The sequence below is a fragment of the Oncorhynchus keta genome, chromosome 1 (assembly GCF_023373465.1).
Source record: "Oncorhynchus keta strain PuntledgeMale-10-30-2019 chromosome 1, Oket_V2, whole genome shotgun sequence".
In the NCBI taxonomy this organism is placed as follows: domain Eukaryota; kingdom Metazoa; phylum Chordata; class Actinopteri; order Salmoniformes; family Salmonidae; genus Oncorhynchus; species Oncorhynchus keta.
Window position 1 is genome coordinate 80,697,756 of NC_068421.1, and position 18,181 is coordinate 80,715,936.

At 44.5% G+C, this 18,181-nt stretch overlaps 1 protein-coding gene across 1 annotated transcript in view; it reads right to left on the reverse strand.

Annotated features, from left to right (window-relative positions):
• The window catches only part of podn (podocan), an 82,951-nt gene continuing 64,770 nt past the window's right edge, over window positions 1-18,181 (reverse strand). Inside the window, exons 9-13 of the mRNA XM_052461814.1 lie at window positions 11,554-11,767; window positions 10,797-11,001; window positions 5,983-6,221; window positions 5,546-5,694; window positions 1-1,442 (exon numbers count right to left, since the gene is read on the reverse strand). Coding sequence (XP_052317774.1) covers window positions 1,262-1,442; window positions 5,546-5,694; window positions 5,983-6,221; window positions 10,797-11,001; window positions 11,554-11,767 — 988 coding nt within the window. The 3' untranslated portion in view covers window positions 1-1,261. The remainder of the gene's footprint in view (window positions 1,443-5,545; window positions 5,695-5,982; window positions 6,222-10,796; window positions 11,002-11,553; window positions 11,768-18,181) is intronic.

Genomic DNA, 18,181 nt, shown 5'->3' on the forward strand with positions numbered 1-18,181 from the left:
TTCATAGCAACAAGATTAATTTAATAGCATGAGTTTTTCAGAAACCATATACAAATATTTGCAATCGTTATCATTGTAAAACAAGACTGGATTAAAGCAAGGCATTAGATTAGCAGCATGGATCAAGCTCCTGGTAGGCTGAGCGAGGGAGGAGATTGTGACACAGTCACGGAACTTCTGTGGCATATTAACGATGATATAAGAATAACAGAATGACATAAAGCCAGACTGTCTTACCAGGCCATGACACACAATCACAGCCAGAGCCAGTATCCACAAAGCATCTCAGAGTAGGAGTGCTGATATAGGATCAGTTTAGCCTTTTAGACCATAATGAATAAGAGCGGGGATCTGATCCAAGATCAATACTCCTAGTCTTTACTGTACAGATGTAGGATCTTCATTTGAGCCAGTTTACTACAGCAGGAAAATAATCCTGCTGTAACAGGAAATGGAAATGTGAATTATTATGTGGATTATAATTCATGAACATCTTTGTAGGAGTTGATACATTCTTTTGCAATGGAAAATCAAGTCTGAAATTTCAATGTGAGAATTACAAACTCCAGAAACCTTACACTACGGTACACAATTTACATTTCCTGCATTGCAGGAAAGTTCTCCTGCAACAGGGTGATCAAATTAAGATCCTACATCTGTATGAATACAGGCTCAGAACTGATGACAATAACTTCAAATCTTCTTTGTATGGTGACACAGCTAGCATACAGTAAAGTTCAGAGATGGGACTCATACAGCATGATCAACATATGAGGTCTGACTGTCTCTTTCTTTCTGGTTACACTAACCTGGTGGTGAGACAAGCGGTGTCCCAATTGGCACACTATTCCCTATATAGTGCAGTACTTTTGACCAGAGCCCTATAGGCCCTAGTCAAATGTAGTGCAAACAATAGTGAATGGGGTGCAATTTGGGATGAGCAAAAATCAACCGTATCTGTCGTTGCATAGACAAGCAAAGGCCAGAAAAATAAAAAATACAACAAACAAAAATACAATTTCATCTAGTATCCTGCACCAGAGATATGTGCATCTGCAATTCACGACTATATGCAATGGGACAAAATACCACGTTCCCCTTCCATTCATAGTTTAATTTACATTTTTGAATTGAGTCTGATCTACTGCAAAAATAAATGTTTCTGTACGTTCAAAATAACAGGACTTTGGGATGGCATCTCAAACAACTGCACCATTTGGTTCCGATCATTCAAGCAGCTTGTGTCCATGGGCTAAACTTATTAAGCAAATCCCTCTCCCACTTCCTCTATCTCTTCCTCCTCCTCTTCCTCTTGTCCGAAGGGGGGTCCGGGGGAGCCAGAGGGGTCGGAATGACTCAAGTGGCCAATGTCTAGCACCCGCAGGTTGGTCAGGTGTTTGAAGGAGCTCTCCTTCACAGAGTGGGCTGACAGACGGTTGAACCTGAGAGGGGGACAGAGCAAAGGTCTGTGGGGGTCAGGGCCCGTATTCACAAACTGTCTCATAGTAGGAGGGCATATAGGATCCGTTTTGTCTTTTTGTCTTTTTTTTCATCATTAGATCATGAATAAGATTATATGGCCTGGAGGATCTGATCCTAGACTTGAATCCTATATAACTAGCAACTAATCATAACAAAAGGAATCAGGTGCTGAATTTCTCAATATTATGTGATGATGACTGAGCAGATGCTGCTGGAGTTTGATGTGTAAACCAGCACAGCAAGAGCTGCTAACCGATAGGACGTTGTGTTTAGAATCTGAACGAGCATATTATGAGAACCAATCCAATATGGACATTGTCCATAAGGACCGGCACAACATGTGGTGTAAACAAATCAGGTGTTGAGATTCAGTAAGTAAATAAGCACAGTATGTGGTCTTAGCCAATCAGATTGTCTGTCTGCTGTTCTGTCTATGAGTCAACTCTGATACTCCCTGTACTGCATCAAGGGTACATGACACCATGTTATCCCAATCAAGCCAATGTCTTGAGTGTCAGTGAAGTGGATCCATCTTAGTTTATAATACACTCATGATCTGTCCCAGACACTCACACCTTCTACACACACACGCGCACACACATATTTACAGTTGAAGTCTGCATACATAGTTTGCATACACCTTAGCCAAAACTGTTTACATACAGTTTTTCACAATTCCTGACATTTAATCCAAGTAAAAATTCCCTGTCTTTAGGTCAGTAAGGATCCCCACTTTATTTTAAGTATGTGAAATGTCAGAATAATGGTAGAGGGAAATATTTATTTCAGCTTTTATTCCTTTCATCACATTCCCAGTGGGTCAGAAGTTTACATACACTCAATTAGTATTTGGTAGCATTGACTTTAAATTGTTTAACTTGGGTCAAACGTTTTGGGTAGCCTTCCACAAGCCTCCCACAATAAGTTGGGTGAATTTTGGCCCATTCCTCCTGACAGAACTGGTGTAACTGAGTCAGGTTTGTAGGCCTCCATGCTCGCACACGCTTTTTCAGTTCTACCCACACATTTTCTATGGGATTGAGGTCAGGGCTTTGTGATGTCCACTCCAATACCTTGACTTTGTTGTCCTTAAGCTATTCTGCCACAACTTTGGAAGTATGCTTGGGGTCATTGTCCATTTGGAAGACCCATTTGCGACCAAGCTTTAACTTCCTGACTGATGTCTTGAGATGTTGCTTCAATATATCCACATAATTTCCCCTCCTCATGGTGCCATCTATTTTGTGAAGTGCACCAGTCCCTCCTGCAACAAAGCACCCCCACAACATGATGCTGCCACTCCCATGCTTCACGGTTGGGATGGTGTTCTTCAGCTTGCAAACCTCCTTTTTCCTCCAAACATAATGATGGTCATTATGGCCATACAGTTCTATTTTTGTTTCATCAGACCAGAGGACATTTCTCCAAAAAGTACAATCTTTGTCCCCATGTGCAGTTGCAAACCATAGTCTGGCTTTTTTATGGAAGTTTTGGAGCAGTGGCTTCTTCCTTGTTGAGCGGCCTTTCAGCTTATGTTGATATAGGACTCGTTTTATTGTGGCTATAGATACTTTTGTACCTGTTTCCTCCAGCATCTTCACAAGGTCCTTTGCTGTTGTTCTGGGATTGATTTGCACTTTTCGCACCAAAGTACGTTCATATCTAGGAGACAGAACGCGTCTCCTTCCTGAGCTGTATGACGTCTGCGTGGTCCCATGGTGTTCATACTTGCGTACTATTGTTTGTACAGATGAACGTGGTACCTTCAGGCGTTTGGAAATTGCTCCCAAGGATGAATTTTTTGGCTAATTTCTTTCAATTTTCCCATGATGTCAAACAAAGAGGCACTGCGTTTGAAGGTAGGCCTTGAAATACATTCACAGTTACACCTCCAGTTGACTAAAATGACTCAGAAGCTTCTAATGCCATGACATCATTATCTGGAATTTTCCAAGCTGTTTAAAGACACAGTCAACTGAGTGTATGTAAACTGCTGACCTACTGGAATTGTGATACAATGAATTATAAATTAAATAATCTGTCTGTAAACAATTGCTGGATAAAATTACTTGTGTCATGCTCAAAGTAGATGTCCTAACCGACTTGCCAAAAGTATATTTTTTTTAACAAGACATTTGTGGAGTGATTAAAAAACGAGTTTTAATGACTCCAACCTAAGTGTATGTAAACTTCCGACTTCAACTGTATATCTACGCACACTCAATGTAAACAGATGCATGCATAAGCTACACACACACAAACAAGCACACAACCCCCTTCCTCCCTCACTGAACCCATGCAGCATTCCATCCGCTGTAAATTGGCTCAGGCCAGCAGCTCCCACAGCTGTGGAGGGATTTAGAGGAAAAACAAGCGTTTCTAACTGCTGTGATACTTCAGCAGCTGCTGAGGCTGACCCCACAGCATGAAGAGACCAACAGGCTGGAGGACAGAGTGGGCTGGATGAGGTCAGGGCCTGTAAAGTCCTTGAGCTGATAAAACAGCCTAGAGCAGTCAGTCAGACTCCTGCTGAAAAAAACAGCTGTCTCTAAACCAACCAGACAAACCCTCAGGCCGGTGTTCCACCAATCTTAGATGATTTACTTTCCAAACTGACCACTGGGCAAAATGTCCTGAAATGATTAGTGGTCTAAGAGGTAAAGTGATATGATGGAAACTGATACTAACCTGGCTAGCTACATACACCAGTATCTATTCAGACCAGTGGTAGCAAGCAGATGAGGAGACAAGGATGTTAATGGTTTAGACTTTTGGGACCCAACTCCGCCCACAGACAAGGAAGAAGTCCGAAGAGGACAGACGGAAGGAAACTAAGAGAAAACTAGTTGGCAGGTCTGAGCTGTTTTAGTTGGAAATCCAATCATTTCACTTGATTTAATCAATAGTAAAAGCAGCAGAGCATCACAAGCCAAGAAACAGAACTAGACACAGAGGGAGTATCCCTAAATCTTTACCACCATCAGTTCTGTTCTATCCTGCAAAAAACAGATGAACAGGAATTTACACCCAAATGAAACAGTGACTTTTACTTGGTTATCAATGCTGAGTTTTAGAAAAGCACCTGATTCATTTACATAATATACATTTCATACCCCAACCAGATAATTAGGAGAGTTTAGGAAAGTAGATCAATTACAAAACAACCATCTGATGGGTACTTTACATTGCGTATATGTGTAGGAGATTTTAATGAGTACAGTCAACACAGAGGTAAAGCAGAAGGACAACTTGTTCTGTCAGCAGCTCCCTCCTTCTCTGTGTCCGTTACATAAGTCTCCTCAGCACAGCGCAACATAGATCAGGTCCAAACAGAAAATAACCACACGGAAGGATGATGAGGGAACTATCAACCAAATGTCCATCAGAGCCCTGGGACTGCGTCCCAAATGACATGCTAATTCCATATACAGTACACTACATTTGAGTAGGGCTCGTTTCAAAAGTAGTGCACTATATAGGGAATAGGGTGCTATTGGACGAAGCTTGGGACTCAACTAGGGGCTATGTGGCTCTGTCTTACAGCTGGTATCAATTAACAGGACTTAGTCACACACTCCCAGTAGAGGATGAATGGTGATGATTTGAGCTGAGTAGAAGGCCAGAAATGTCTCATTCAGAAACAATGCAACAGAAACGGATGGAACAGTGGAGTGGAAAGGAGAACACTGGGCCTCAGAGTTAATGGAAGGGGTCAGGAGTTGAATGACGGTTGAATTAATGTTATCTAAAAAAGCATAGTAAAGTGTGTGTGTGTGTGTGTGTGTGTGTGTGTGTGTGTGTGTGTGTGTGTGTGTGTGTGTGTGTGTGTGTGTGTGTGTGTGTGTGTGTGTGTGTGTGTGTGTGTGTGTGTGTGTGTGTGTGTGTGTGTGTGTGTGTATATATATGGTGATTTGAGAGAGTTTGATTGACACTCGCATTTGATATTGGGACTTGAACTTACTGAACATGAGCTGTGGGTTTGAACTGAGAAATAGGTTCAGGTGCAAGTGTTTTTCTAGTTGTGTCAGTGTGTGTGGGCATGCATTAGTGTTTAGTCTCTCACCGTAGGAAGATGCCCTTGATGTTGGGGGTGCCCTCGAAGGCGGTGGCAGGGACAGTGCTGATACGATTGGACTGAAGGTACAGGTACTCCAGAGACTCAGGCAGGTCAGAGGGGACATGGGACAGCTGGTTATTGGACAGGTCCAATGTCTGGACAAACACATCAATCAAATCAATCACCTTGTATTTATTGGGCCCTTCTACACCATCAGAGTGCTAACCAACTACCAACAACTGAAGGTCAGAGCCAGCAGCCAGCTTTATAACACAGAAAACCTGTAGGTTCAGTAAACTGAGAGGAAAGAAGTGGTTGAGGGGATCAGACAGATTGTAATGGTGAGGTGTGTATTGGGGGGGGCAACATACATCCTCTCTCTTCCTCTCTACTTCTCCCCTCTCCCCTCCACCTCACACACCCCAATAATCACCCGGTCTCACCGTCAGAGCTCTGAGCTCCATCCAGGCTCCCTGGTAGATGGAGTTGAGTTTGAGCTGGTTGTGGTTGAGGTGGATCTCCCTGAGCTTGGACATGCCCTGCAGCGCCCCCTCTGGTATGGAGGTCAGCTGGTTGTCCTTCACCCGGAGGACCTGCAGGGAGCGGGGAAGCCCCAGGGGCAGGGAGTGGAGGGCGTTCCCTGACAGGTCCAAGGTCTCCAGCAGACGCAGCTTCCTGAAAGCTGGACGATCAACGCGGTCTCATTAGAATATGTCACAATAGAGATATTTAACTACTGTGGTTACAGTTGAAGTCGGAAGTTTACATACACTTAGGTTGGAGTCATTAAAACTTGTTTTACAACCACTCAACAAACTTGTTGTTAAAAAATTATAGTTTTGGCAAGTCGGTAAGGACATCTACTTTGTGCATGAAACAAGTAATTTTTCCAACAATTGTTTACAGACAGATTATTTCACTTATAATTAACTGTATCCACAATTACCACAATTCCCATGGGTCAGAAAATTCCAGAAAATTATGTCATGGATTTAGAAGCTTCTGATAGGCTAATTGACATCATTTGAGTCAATTGGAGGTGTAACTGTTTTTCAAGGCCTACCTTCAAACTCAGTGCCTCTTCGCTTGACATCATGGGCAAATCGAAAGAAATCAGACAAGACCTCAGAAAAAAATTGTGGACCTCCACAAGTCTGGTTCATCCTTGGGAGCAATTTCCAAACGCCTGAAGGTACCACGTTCATCTGTACAAACAATACTACGCAAGTATAAACACCATGGGACCACACAGCCGTCATACCGCTCAGGAAGAAGACGCGTTCTGGTCCAGGAGTGGGAAGGTGAACGGAAAGGCTCTGGAGCAACGAACCGCCCTTGCTGTCTCTGCCTGGCCGGTTCCCCTCTTTCCACTGGGATTCTCTACCTCTAACCCTATTACAGGGGCTGAGTCACTGGCTTACTGGGGCTCTCTCATGCCGTCCCTGGAGGGGGTGCGTCACCTGAGTGGGTTGATTCACTGATGTGGTCATCCTGTCTGAGTTGGCGCCCCCCCTTGGGTTGTGCCATGGCGGAGATCTTTGTGGGCTACACTCAGCCTTGTATCAGGATGGTAAGTTGGTGGTTGAAGATGTCCCTCTAGTGGTGTGGGGGCTGTGCTTTGGCAAAGTGGGTATGGTTATATCCTTCCTGTTTGGCCCTGTCCGGGGGTGTCCTCGGATGGGGCCACAGTGTCTCCTGACCCCTCCTGTCTCAGCCTCCAGTATATATGCTGCAGTAGTTTATGTGTCGGGGGGCTAGGGTCAGTTTGTTATATCTGGAGTACTTCTCCTGTCCTATTCGATGTCCTGTGTGAATCTAAGTGTGCGTTCTCTAATTCTCTCCTTCTCTCTTTCTTTCTCTCTCTCGGAGGACCTGAGCCCTAGGACCATGCCCCAGGACTACCTGACATGATGACTCCTTGCTGTCCCCAGTCCACCTGGCCGTGCTGCTGCTCCAGTTTCAACTGACCTGAGCCCTAGGACCATGCCCCAGGACTACCTGACATGATGACTCCTTGCTGTCCCCAGTCCACCTGGCCGTGCTGCTGCTCCAGTTTCAACTGTTCTGCCTCATTATTATTCGACCATGCTGGTCATTTATGAACATTTTAACATCTTGGCCATGTTCTGTTATAATCTCCACCCAGCACAGCCAGAAGAGGACTGGCCACCCCACATATGCTCTCTCTAATTCTCTCTTTCTTTCTCTCTCTCTCTGGGAGGACCTGAGCCCTAGGACCATGCCCCAGGACTACCTGACATGATGACTCCTTGCTGTCCCCAGTCCACCTGACCGTGCTGCTACTCCAGTTTCAACTGTTCTGCCTTATTATTATACGACCATGCTGGTCATTTATGAACGTTTGAACATCTTGGCCATGTTCTGTTATAATCTCCACCCAGCACAGCCAGAAGAGGACTGGCCACCCCACATAGCCTGGTTCCTCTCTAGGTTTCTTCCTAGGTTTTGGCGTTTCTAGGGAGTTTTTCCAAGCCACCATGCTTCTACACCTGCATTGCTTGCTGTTTGGGGTTTTAGGCTGGGTTTCTGTACAGCACTTTGAGATATCAGCTGATGTACGAAGGGCTATATAAATACATTTGATTTGATTTGATTTTGATTTGTCTCCTAGAGATGAACATACTTTGGTGCGAAAAGCGCAAATCAATCCCAGAACAACAGCAAAGGACCTTGTGAAGATGCTAGAGGAAACAGGTACAAAAGTATTTATATCCACAGTAAAACGAGTCATATATCGACATAAACTGAAAGGCCGCTCAGCAAGGAAGAAGCCACTGCTCCAAAATCGCCATAAAAAAGCCATACTATGGTTTGCAACTGCACATGGGGACAAAGGTTGTACTTTTTGGAGAAATGTCCTCTGGTCTGATGAAACAAAAATAAAACTGTTTGGTCATAATGACCATTGTTATGTTTGGAGGAAAAAGGGGGAGGCTTGCAAGCCGAAGAACACCTTCCCAACCGTGAAGATGGGGGTGGCAGCATCATGTTGTGGAGATGCTTTGCTGCAGGAGGGACTGGTGCACTTCACAAAATAGATGGCATCATGATGAGGGAAAATTATGAGGACATATTGAAGCAACATCTCAAGACATCAGTTAAAGCTTGGTCGCAAATGGGTCTTCCAAATGAACAATGATGCCATGCATACTTCCAAAGTTGTGGCAAAATGGCTTGAGGACAACAAAGTCATGGTATTGGAGTGGCCATCACAACGCCCTGACCTCAATCCCATAGAAAATTTGTGGGCAGAACTGAAAAACCATGTGCGAGCAAGGAGGCCTGCAAACCTGACTCAGTTACAACAGCTCTGTCAGGAGGAATGGGCCAAAACTCACCAAACTTATTGTGGGAAGCTTGTGGAAGGCTACCCGAAACGTTTGACCCAAGTTAAACAATTTAAAGTCAATGCTACCAAATACTAATTTAGTGTATGTAAACTTCTGACCCACTGGGAATGTGATGAAGGAAATAAAAGCTGAAATAAATCATTCCCTCTACCATTATTCTGACATTTCATATACTTAAAATCAGGTGGTGATACTAACTGACCTAAGACAGGACATTTGTACTAGGATTAAATGTCAGGAATTGTGCAAAACTGAGTTTAAATGTATTTGGCTAAGGTGTATATAAACTTCCGACTTCAACTGTTTATATCACCTGAGCTGAAATATCAGTTATGATGATGAAGACTTTATTTGAATCCATTTCTGTTTCATAATGCATTCCAGTATACAGTATACATACAGTATACATTCATGTAGACAGACATACAGAACATGACAAACATGACAAACAGTACATTGTGCAAGAGTCATCTAACATTAGACATACAGTATTCACATAGACAATGTCTGTACAGCATATAACAAAACACAAAAAAATATACATATACAGTTCATTCGGAAAGTATTCAGACCCCTTGACATTTTCCACATTTTGTTACGTTACAGCCTTATTGAATAGTAGTTTCATCAATCTGCACACAATACCCCATAATGACAAAGTAAAAACTGTTTTTTAGACATTTTAGCAAATGTATTACAAATAAAAAACTGAAATTCCTTTTTACGTAAGTATTCAGATCCTTTGCTATAAAACTTGAAATTGAGCTCAGGTGCATCTTGTTTCCATATATCAACCTTTAGATGTTTATAAACTTGGAGTCCACCTGTGGTAAATTCAATTGATTGGATATGATTTGGAAAGGCACACACCTGTCTATATAAGGTCCCACAGTTGACAGTGCATGTCAGAGCAAAAAACAAAAAACCAAGCCATGAGGTCAAAAAAATGTCTGTAGAGCTCCGAGATAGGATTGTGTCGAGGCACAGATCTGGGAAGGGTACCAAAACATGTCTGCAGCACTGAAGGTTCCATTCTTAAATGGAAGAAGTTTGCAACCACCAAGACTCTTCCTAGAGCTGGCCGCCCGGCCTTGGTCATCAAGGTGTTCAAGAACCTGATAGTCACTCTGACAGAGCTCCAGAGTTCCTCTGTGGAGATGGGAGAACCTTCCAGGAGGACAACCATCTCTGCAGCACTCCACCAATCAGGCCTTGATTGTACTTCTGTAGCTCAGTTGGTAGAGCATGGCGCTTGTGACGCCAGGGTAGTGGGTTCGATTCCCGGGACCACCCATACGTAGAATGTATGCACACATGACTGTAAGTCGCTTTGGATAAAAGCGTCTGCTAAATGGCATATATTATATTACAGTGGCCAGGTGGAAGCCACTCATCAGTAAAAGGCACATGACAGCACACTTGGAGTTTGCCAAAAGGCACACTAAAGGCCTCAGACCATGAGAAACAAGATTCTCTGGTCTGATGAAACCAAGATTGAACTCTTTGGCCTGAATGCCAAGCGTCACATCTGGAGGAAACCAGACATGGTGGTGGCAGTATCATGCTGTGGGGATGTTTTTCAGCGACAGGGACTGGGGGACTAGTCTGGATCGAACGGAGCAAAGTACAGAGAGATCTTTGATGAAAACCTGCTTCAGACCTCAGACTTGGGCAAAGGTTTACCATCCAACAGGACGACGACCCTACACCCAAAGTTAAGTCAACACAATCTCTGAATGTCCTTGAGTGGCCCTGCCAGAGCCCGGACTTGAACCCGATCAAACAACTCTGGAGAGACCTGAAAATAATCAAGGGTTCTGAATACTTTCCAAATGCACTGTATATAGGTGAAAGCCTTATGTTCCACGTAGGATTAACAGGTGTACCTTCTCGGTGCAGCTTGGGGCTAATGAGGCGGTTGTAGCTGAGGTTGAGCTCGGTCAGGGTGTAAAGCATCACCAGGTCATTGCGTCCAATCTCGTTTATGCCGTTGTGAAGCAGCATAAGGGTCTTGGCTCGGCGGGGTAGACCCCTGGGGACACGCTCCAGCTGGTTGTTGTACATGTGGAGGGTGTGTAGCTTCTTCAGGCCCTGGGGAGAAGAGAAAACTATTTTTGTGAACAATTTAACGTTATTGTAAGCGCATATCATTGCACATTTCACATTTCTCATAAATACAAAAACATATACACAAATGATGATAATCATAACATCACAACAATTGTGCCCGACACTCTGTGGTGGTTCAACCTGACCAAACTAACCATCAGATCAAGCTATATAGCCATCTATCATATTTTTCATGGTCCTTTGAGCTAGATACACCTGTGGCGGTGTATCTATCCACAGTATTAGATTTAACCAGTTGAATAAAAAAGGCAACATTTAGATTTCCGTCTAAATAGACATACCCAAACATAATTATTTTTCATGAGATGGCCATTAACAATAAATGGTCATGTTGCATAGTTTAATAAAGGTCTGGTACTCACCTTTCTTTGTACAAATAGTTGTACTCACTTATGAAGACACAAGCTCAAATACATAGTAGAAATATATATTTTTCTATTCAACAAAAGTGGGGCAATAGGGCCATATGCGGGACTTAAGTAACCTAAGTATTCAGCAATGCTGTAGGCATACATGGAATGCAGCTTGGTGTATGGAGCGGGAGCGTAGCTGATTGTTGTGCAGCAGTAGGTACTCCAGGTTACGGCAGGCTATGAGGGCATCGCCAGGGATACTGCGGATGTTGTTCTTCTCTAGGTGTAGCAGTATCAGACCTCGAGGCAGACCCTGAGGAACCACACTCAGGTTGTTGTTGGACAGGTCCAGATACTCCAGCTTGGTCAACTGGCTGAGAGGGGAGAAGAGAGGGTGATGTTATCTTTGATAGAGAAGAGGTTAGGTTATCACTTTATCTTTAAAGCTCATCTTTCCATGAATAGACGAATCTCACTTTTCTCTCCCATTTTGATATTTTCTCAGAATGTACCAGCTCAACCTAATATCTCACCATTGGCCTCTCTCTCTCCCCCATCTCTCTCTCTCCATCTCTCTCTCTCTCTCTCTCTCTCTCTCTCTCTCTCTCTCTCTCTCTCTCTCTCTCTCTCTCTCTCCCCCATCTCTCTCTCTCCCCATCTCTCTCTCTCTCTCCCCCATCTCTCTCTCTCCATATCTCTCTCTCTCTCTCTCTCTCTCTCTCTCTCTCTCTCTCTCTCTCTCTCCCCCCATCTCTCTCTCTCTCCCCATATCTCTCTCTCCCCATCTCTCTCTCTCTCCCCATCTCTCTCTCTCTCTCTCTCTCCCCCCTCTCTCTCTCTCTCTCTCTCTCTCTCTCTCTCTCTCTCTCTCTCTCTCTCTCTCTCTCTCTCTCTCCCCCCATCTCTCTCTCTCTCCCCATATCTCTCTCTCCCCATCTCTCTCTCTCTCCCCATCTCTCTCTCTCTCTCTCTCTCTCTCTCCCCATCTCTCTCTCTCTCCCCATCTCTCTCTCCCCATCTCTCTCTCTCTCTCCCCATCTCTCTCTCTCTCCCCATATCTCTCTCTCTCCCCATCTCTCTCTCTCTCAATTCAATTCAATTCAAGGGCTTTATTGACATGTGTTAACATTGCCAAAGCAAGTGAGGTAGATAATATATAAAGTGAATATATAAAGTGAAATAAACAATAAAAAATTAACAGTAAACATTACACATACAGAAGTTTCAAAACAATAAAGACATTACAAATGTCATATTATATATATACAGTGTTTTAACAATGTACAAATGGTTAAAGGACACAAGATAAAAATAAATAAGCATAAAAATGGGTTGTATTTACAATGGTGTTTGTTCTTCACTGGTTGCCCTTTTCTCGTGGCAACAGGTCACAAATCTTGCTGCTGTGATGGCACACTGTGGAATTTCACCCAGTAGATATGGGAGTTTATCAAAATTGGATTTGTTTTCGAATTCTTTGTGGATCTGTGTAATCTGAGGGAAATATGTCTCTCTAATATGGTCATACATTGGGCAGGAGGTTAGGAAGTGCAGCTCAGTTTCCACCTCATTTTGTGGGCAGTGAGCACATAGCCTGTCTTCTCTTGAGAGCCATGTCTGCCTACGGCGGCCTTTCTCAAAAGCAAGGCTATGCTCACTGCCCATGTTCACTGTCTGTACATAGTCAAAGCTTTCCTTAATTTTGGGTCAGTCACAGTGGTCAGGTATTCTGCCGCGGTGTACTCTCTGTGTAGGGCCAAATAGCATTCTAGTTTGCTCTGTTTTTTTGTTAATTCTTTCCAATGTGTCAAGTAATTATCTTTTTGTTTTCTCATGATTTGGTTGGGTCTAATTGTGCTGCTGTCCTGGGACTCTGTATGGTGTGTTTGTGAATAGAGCCCCAGGACCCGCTTGCTTAGGGGACTCTTCTCCAGGTTCTGTAGGTGATGGCTTTATTATGGAAGGTTTGGGAATCGCTTCCTTTTAGGTGGTTATAGAATTTAACGGCTCTTTTCTGGATTTTGATCATTAGTGGGTATCGGCCTAATTCTGCTTTGCATGCATTATTTGGTGTTCTACGTTGTACACGGAGGATATTTTTGCTGCAGAATCTCAATTCGGTGTTTGTCCCATTTTGTGAAGTCTTGGTTGGTGAGCGGACCCTAGACCTCACAACCATAAAGGGCAATGACTGATTCATGTATTTTTAGCCAAATCCTAATTGGTATGTTGAAATTTATGTTATTTTTGATGGCATAGAATGCCCTTCTTGCCTTGTGTCTCAGATCGTTCACAGCTTTGTGGAAGTTGATGGCGCTGTGGCGCTGATGGCCAAGGTATGTATAGTTTTTTGTGTGCTCTAGGGCAACAGTGTCTAGATGGAATTTGTATTTGTGGTCCTGGTGACTGGACCTTTTTTGGAACACCATTATTTTGGTCTTACTGAGATTTACTATCAGGGCCCAAGTCTGACAGAATCTGTGCATAAGATCTAGGTGCTGCTGTAGGCCCTTCTTGGTTGGTGACAGAAGCACCAGATCATCAACAAACAGCAGACATTTCACTTCGGATTCTAGCAGGGTGAGGCCGGGTGCAGCAGACTTTTCTAGTGCCCGCGCCAACTCGTTGATATATATGTTGAAGAGGGTGGGGCTTAAGCTGCATCCCTGTCTCACCCCACGACCCTGTGTGAAGAAATGTGTGTGTTTTTTGCCAATTTTAACCGCATACTTGTTGTTTGTGTACATGGATTTTATAATGTCGAATGTTTTACCCCCAACACCACTTTCCATCAGTTTGTATAGCAGACCCTCATGCCAAATTGAGTCGAAATCAACAAAGCATGAGAAGACTTTGCCTTTGTTTTGGTTTGTTTGGTTGTCAATTAGGGTATGCAGGGTGAATACATGGTCTGTTGTACGGTAATTTGGTAAAAAGCCAATTTGACATTTGCTCAGTACATTGTTTTCATTGAGGAAATGTACGAGTCTGCTGTTAATGATAATGAAGAGGATTTTCCCAAGGTTACTGTTGACGCATATTCCACGGTAGTTATTGGGGTCAAATTTGTCTCCACTTTTGTGGATTGGGGTGATCAGTCCTTGGTTCCAAATATTGGGGAGGATGCCAGAGCTAAGGATGATGTTAAAGAGTTTTAGTATAGCCCATTGGAATTTGTTGTCTGTATATTTGATCATTTCATTGAGGATTACCATCAACACCACAGGCCTTTTTGGGTTGGAGGGTTCTTATTTTGTCCTGTAACTCATTCAATGTAATTGGAGAATCCAGTGGGTTCTGGTAGTCTTTAATAGTTGATTCTAAGATCTGTATTTGATCATGTATATGTTTTTGCTCTTTATTCTTTGTTATAGAGACAAAAAGATTGGTGAAGTGGTTTACCCATACATCTCCATTTTGGATAGATAATTCTTTGTGTTGTTGTTTGTTTAGTGTTTTCCAATTTTCCCAGAAGTGGTTAGAGTCTATGGATTCTAAGTCTAGGGAGCGGATTTTCTTTTTCCGTAGTGTATTTCTGTATTGTTTTAGTGATTCTCTCTCTCTCTCTCTCTCTCTCTCTCGGTGCATGCTGGGTGTTTTTGGAGTTTGAGTGTTTGGTGTGGAAAGCTCTATCCTAACTAACTTTCTTGATTCTTTTCTTTACATGTTATTTTCTATGGTGGAGGGTTAATGCAATATTTGTTTTTAGGGGCATCCAAAGTTTTTTTTTCAAAGTTAGGGTGGAAGAGGACAGAGTAACTTTCCTGGGGGTTGGAAGGTGTAGTGTGCGCAATGGCTTCTCAGCCTAGTGCGGAGGAGACGCTGTCGATACAGCATGGGTTCAGGTGTGTTCCTGAGAACGGAGTTAAGGTGGAGGAGGTTCTGCTCGCGGTCGGTGAACAGGTAGGAGCTGAGTTTATACATTCTGCTTCTAGAATGAACAAAGCTGTGGTTGTGTTCATGAAAAGGGCTAATTTGGTCGGTAGGCTAATTGCTAGCGGAATATTTGTAAGGGATGTGTTGGTGTCAATTTCACCTCTCTCTACCCCTTCAACAAAAGTTGTAGTGGCAAATTTGCCTCCGTTTATTACGGATGATCAAATTAGGAAAGAGCTGAGTCGTTTTGGTAAGTTTGCTAGCGGTTTCCGTGTACTGTAAGCAGGTTTTCAGGCAGATGCCGTTAAGCACGTTGTTTCATTCAGGAGGCAAGTGTTTATGTTTCTGAACAATAATGAGCAACAGCTAAATGTGCATTTTAAAGTGAGGCATGGGGAGGGGCTCTATGCAGGTTTTGCCAGCACAGATAGTCTACGGTGTTTTGAATGTGGGGATTTGGGGCACAAGAGCAGAAAAAGACAGAAATGGGGAAGAGCCTCATTCAGTGTCAGTGGGAGTGTTAAGGGACATCTTTAATCAGTTTGACCTAGTGGATGTATGGAGAACTAAACATCCAAACACAAGACAGTATACGTGAAGGTTTTTGGGGCTAGGGTGAGTGCAGCTCGACTTGATCGTTTTTACATGTCCAGGAATCAGAGCAATAGGCTGCTGGGTGCTACCATTCTCCCAGTGGGGTTTTCGGATCACCACATAACCATGGCTCGGCTGTCTATTTCACCAGGGCCCCGGCAGGCATCTTATTGGAAGTTCAATGTAAAGCTCTTACAAGATGCCACTTTTTGCTCAGGTTTCCAGACTTTTTGGGAAAGATGGGGGCAGCGAAGAGAGGAGTATGAGTCTCTGAGTCAATGGTGGGATGTGGGGAAAGTGCAAATTCGGCTTTTCTGTCAACAGTACACAGCTCTCTCATCCTCAGAGGCTAGGAGAGTATTGGGGGAACTAGAGCGGTGTATTAGTGAGATGGAGGTAGAGATGGTGGGGCAAGGCAATGTAGGCCTCCAGGCTAACTTAGCCGAATTACGTAGGGACCTGGGCAGTTTTTTCCAGGTTAAAGCAAAGGGAGCACTTGTAAGAGCTAGGTTCTCCATGCTCAAGGAGATGGATGCTCCCAGCTCCTTCTTCTTTGGTTTGGAAAGACAGAGCAGTGAAGCCAAGGGTATGCATTGTCTACGGCTGTCTGATGGGCGGGTGACCTCTGTGGTGGGGGAGATGCGGGAGCGGACTGTGGAGTTTTATACTGAATTGTATAGGGCAGAAATGTGTGATCCTATGTGTGCTCAGGTCTTGTTCGCAGGACTCCCTAAGCTCTCTCGGGCACAGAGGGATGAAATGGACATTCCTCTGTTGTCACATGAACTGGCAGAGGCAGTAACCCAGATGTCCCCGGTCGTGCACCTGGGGTCGATGGACTTCCAGTGGAATTTTACAAAAATTCTGGGAACAATTGGACAGGATTTCTTTGCGTGTTGCGAGAATGCGTCGGGGTAGGAGAGTTGCCGATGAGCTGCCGTCGGGCGGCTCTGACTCTCCTGCCCAAAAAAGGGGACTTGTGTGAACTTAAGAACTGGAGGCCTGTGGCATTACTCTGTGCGGACTACAAGATTTTTGCCAAGGTCCTCTCTAACAGACTGAAGTCCCATCTGGACTCTATAATACACAAGGACCAGACATATTGTGTACCGGGACGCTCAATCACGGACAACTTGTTCTTGATTAGTGACATGTTGGACTTGTCGAGAGGTTCTAATGTGAACTTTGGACGGGTCTCTTTAGATCAAGAGAAGGCTTTTGATAGAGTGGATCATGAGTATCTGTTTAATGTGATGTCTGTGTTTGGGTTTGGGAAGAGTTTTGTGACCTGTGTGAAGCTGTTGTATGCTGGGGCGTCATGTATGGTTAAGGTGGGAGGGGGGCACAGTAGGCCAGTCTGGGTGAGACGGGGCATTAGACAAGGATGCCCTCTATCTGGGCAGCTGTACACACTAGCCATTGAGCCTTTTTTTAGGACTGCTACGCAGGAGACTGCGGGGAGTATGCTGGACAGGCATGGATGTGGTGACAGGAATAGCAGTCTCAGCATATGCAGATGATGTTTCTGTGATGGTCAGGGATGGGCAAGATATGCAGGAACTAGAGACCAGTCTGAAGGTGTACGAGGGAGCTTCATCAGCTAAGGTAAACTGGGGAAAGAGCAAAGCTCTGTTATGTGGGGCATGGGGGGATAGGGCTCCTCCTCTGCTTCCAGGGGGTTTGCAGTGGGGTTGTGAAGGGCTTAAAGTGTTGGGGGTGTACCTGGGCTCGGAAAGGTGGGTCAGCAAGAACTGGGAGGGGCTGTCACAGGCAGTGGTGTCAAGACTGGCCAGGTGGAGGTGGCTCCTGTCCCAAGTGTCATATAGAGGGAGGGTGCTGATAATCAATAACCTGGTGGCATCTTCCTTGTGGCATAAACTGGCTGTCCTCAACCCCCCCGCCGGTCTGCTTGCAGACCTGCAACGCAAGCTGGTGGACTTCTTTTGGTCGGGACATCACTGGCTGAAGGCAGCAGTTTTGTACATGACCGTCCACGAAGGAGGACAGGGCCTGGTGGAACTGGAGAGCAGGATGGCTGCTTTCCGACTAAAGGCGGTGCAGAGACTGCTGTACCACACTGATGTTGGCTGGAGGGAACCAGCATGCGCTGCTGAGGAGAGCTGGCGGATTAGGGTTGGACCAGCAGCTGTTCCTCATGAAGCTGGAGAGGCTGAGTACAGCAGGTCTCTCAGAGCTTTACTCTGCGGTGCTGAGGGCCTGGCAGCTGCTAAGGCCCACACGAGAAGGGGTGTGGAGCCTGGGCAGTGGGTGTGGGAGGAGCCTATCTTCCACAACCCAGCCATCCCTTTGAGATCGCT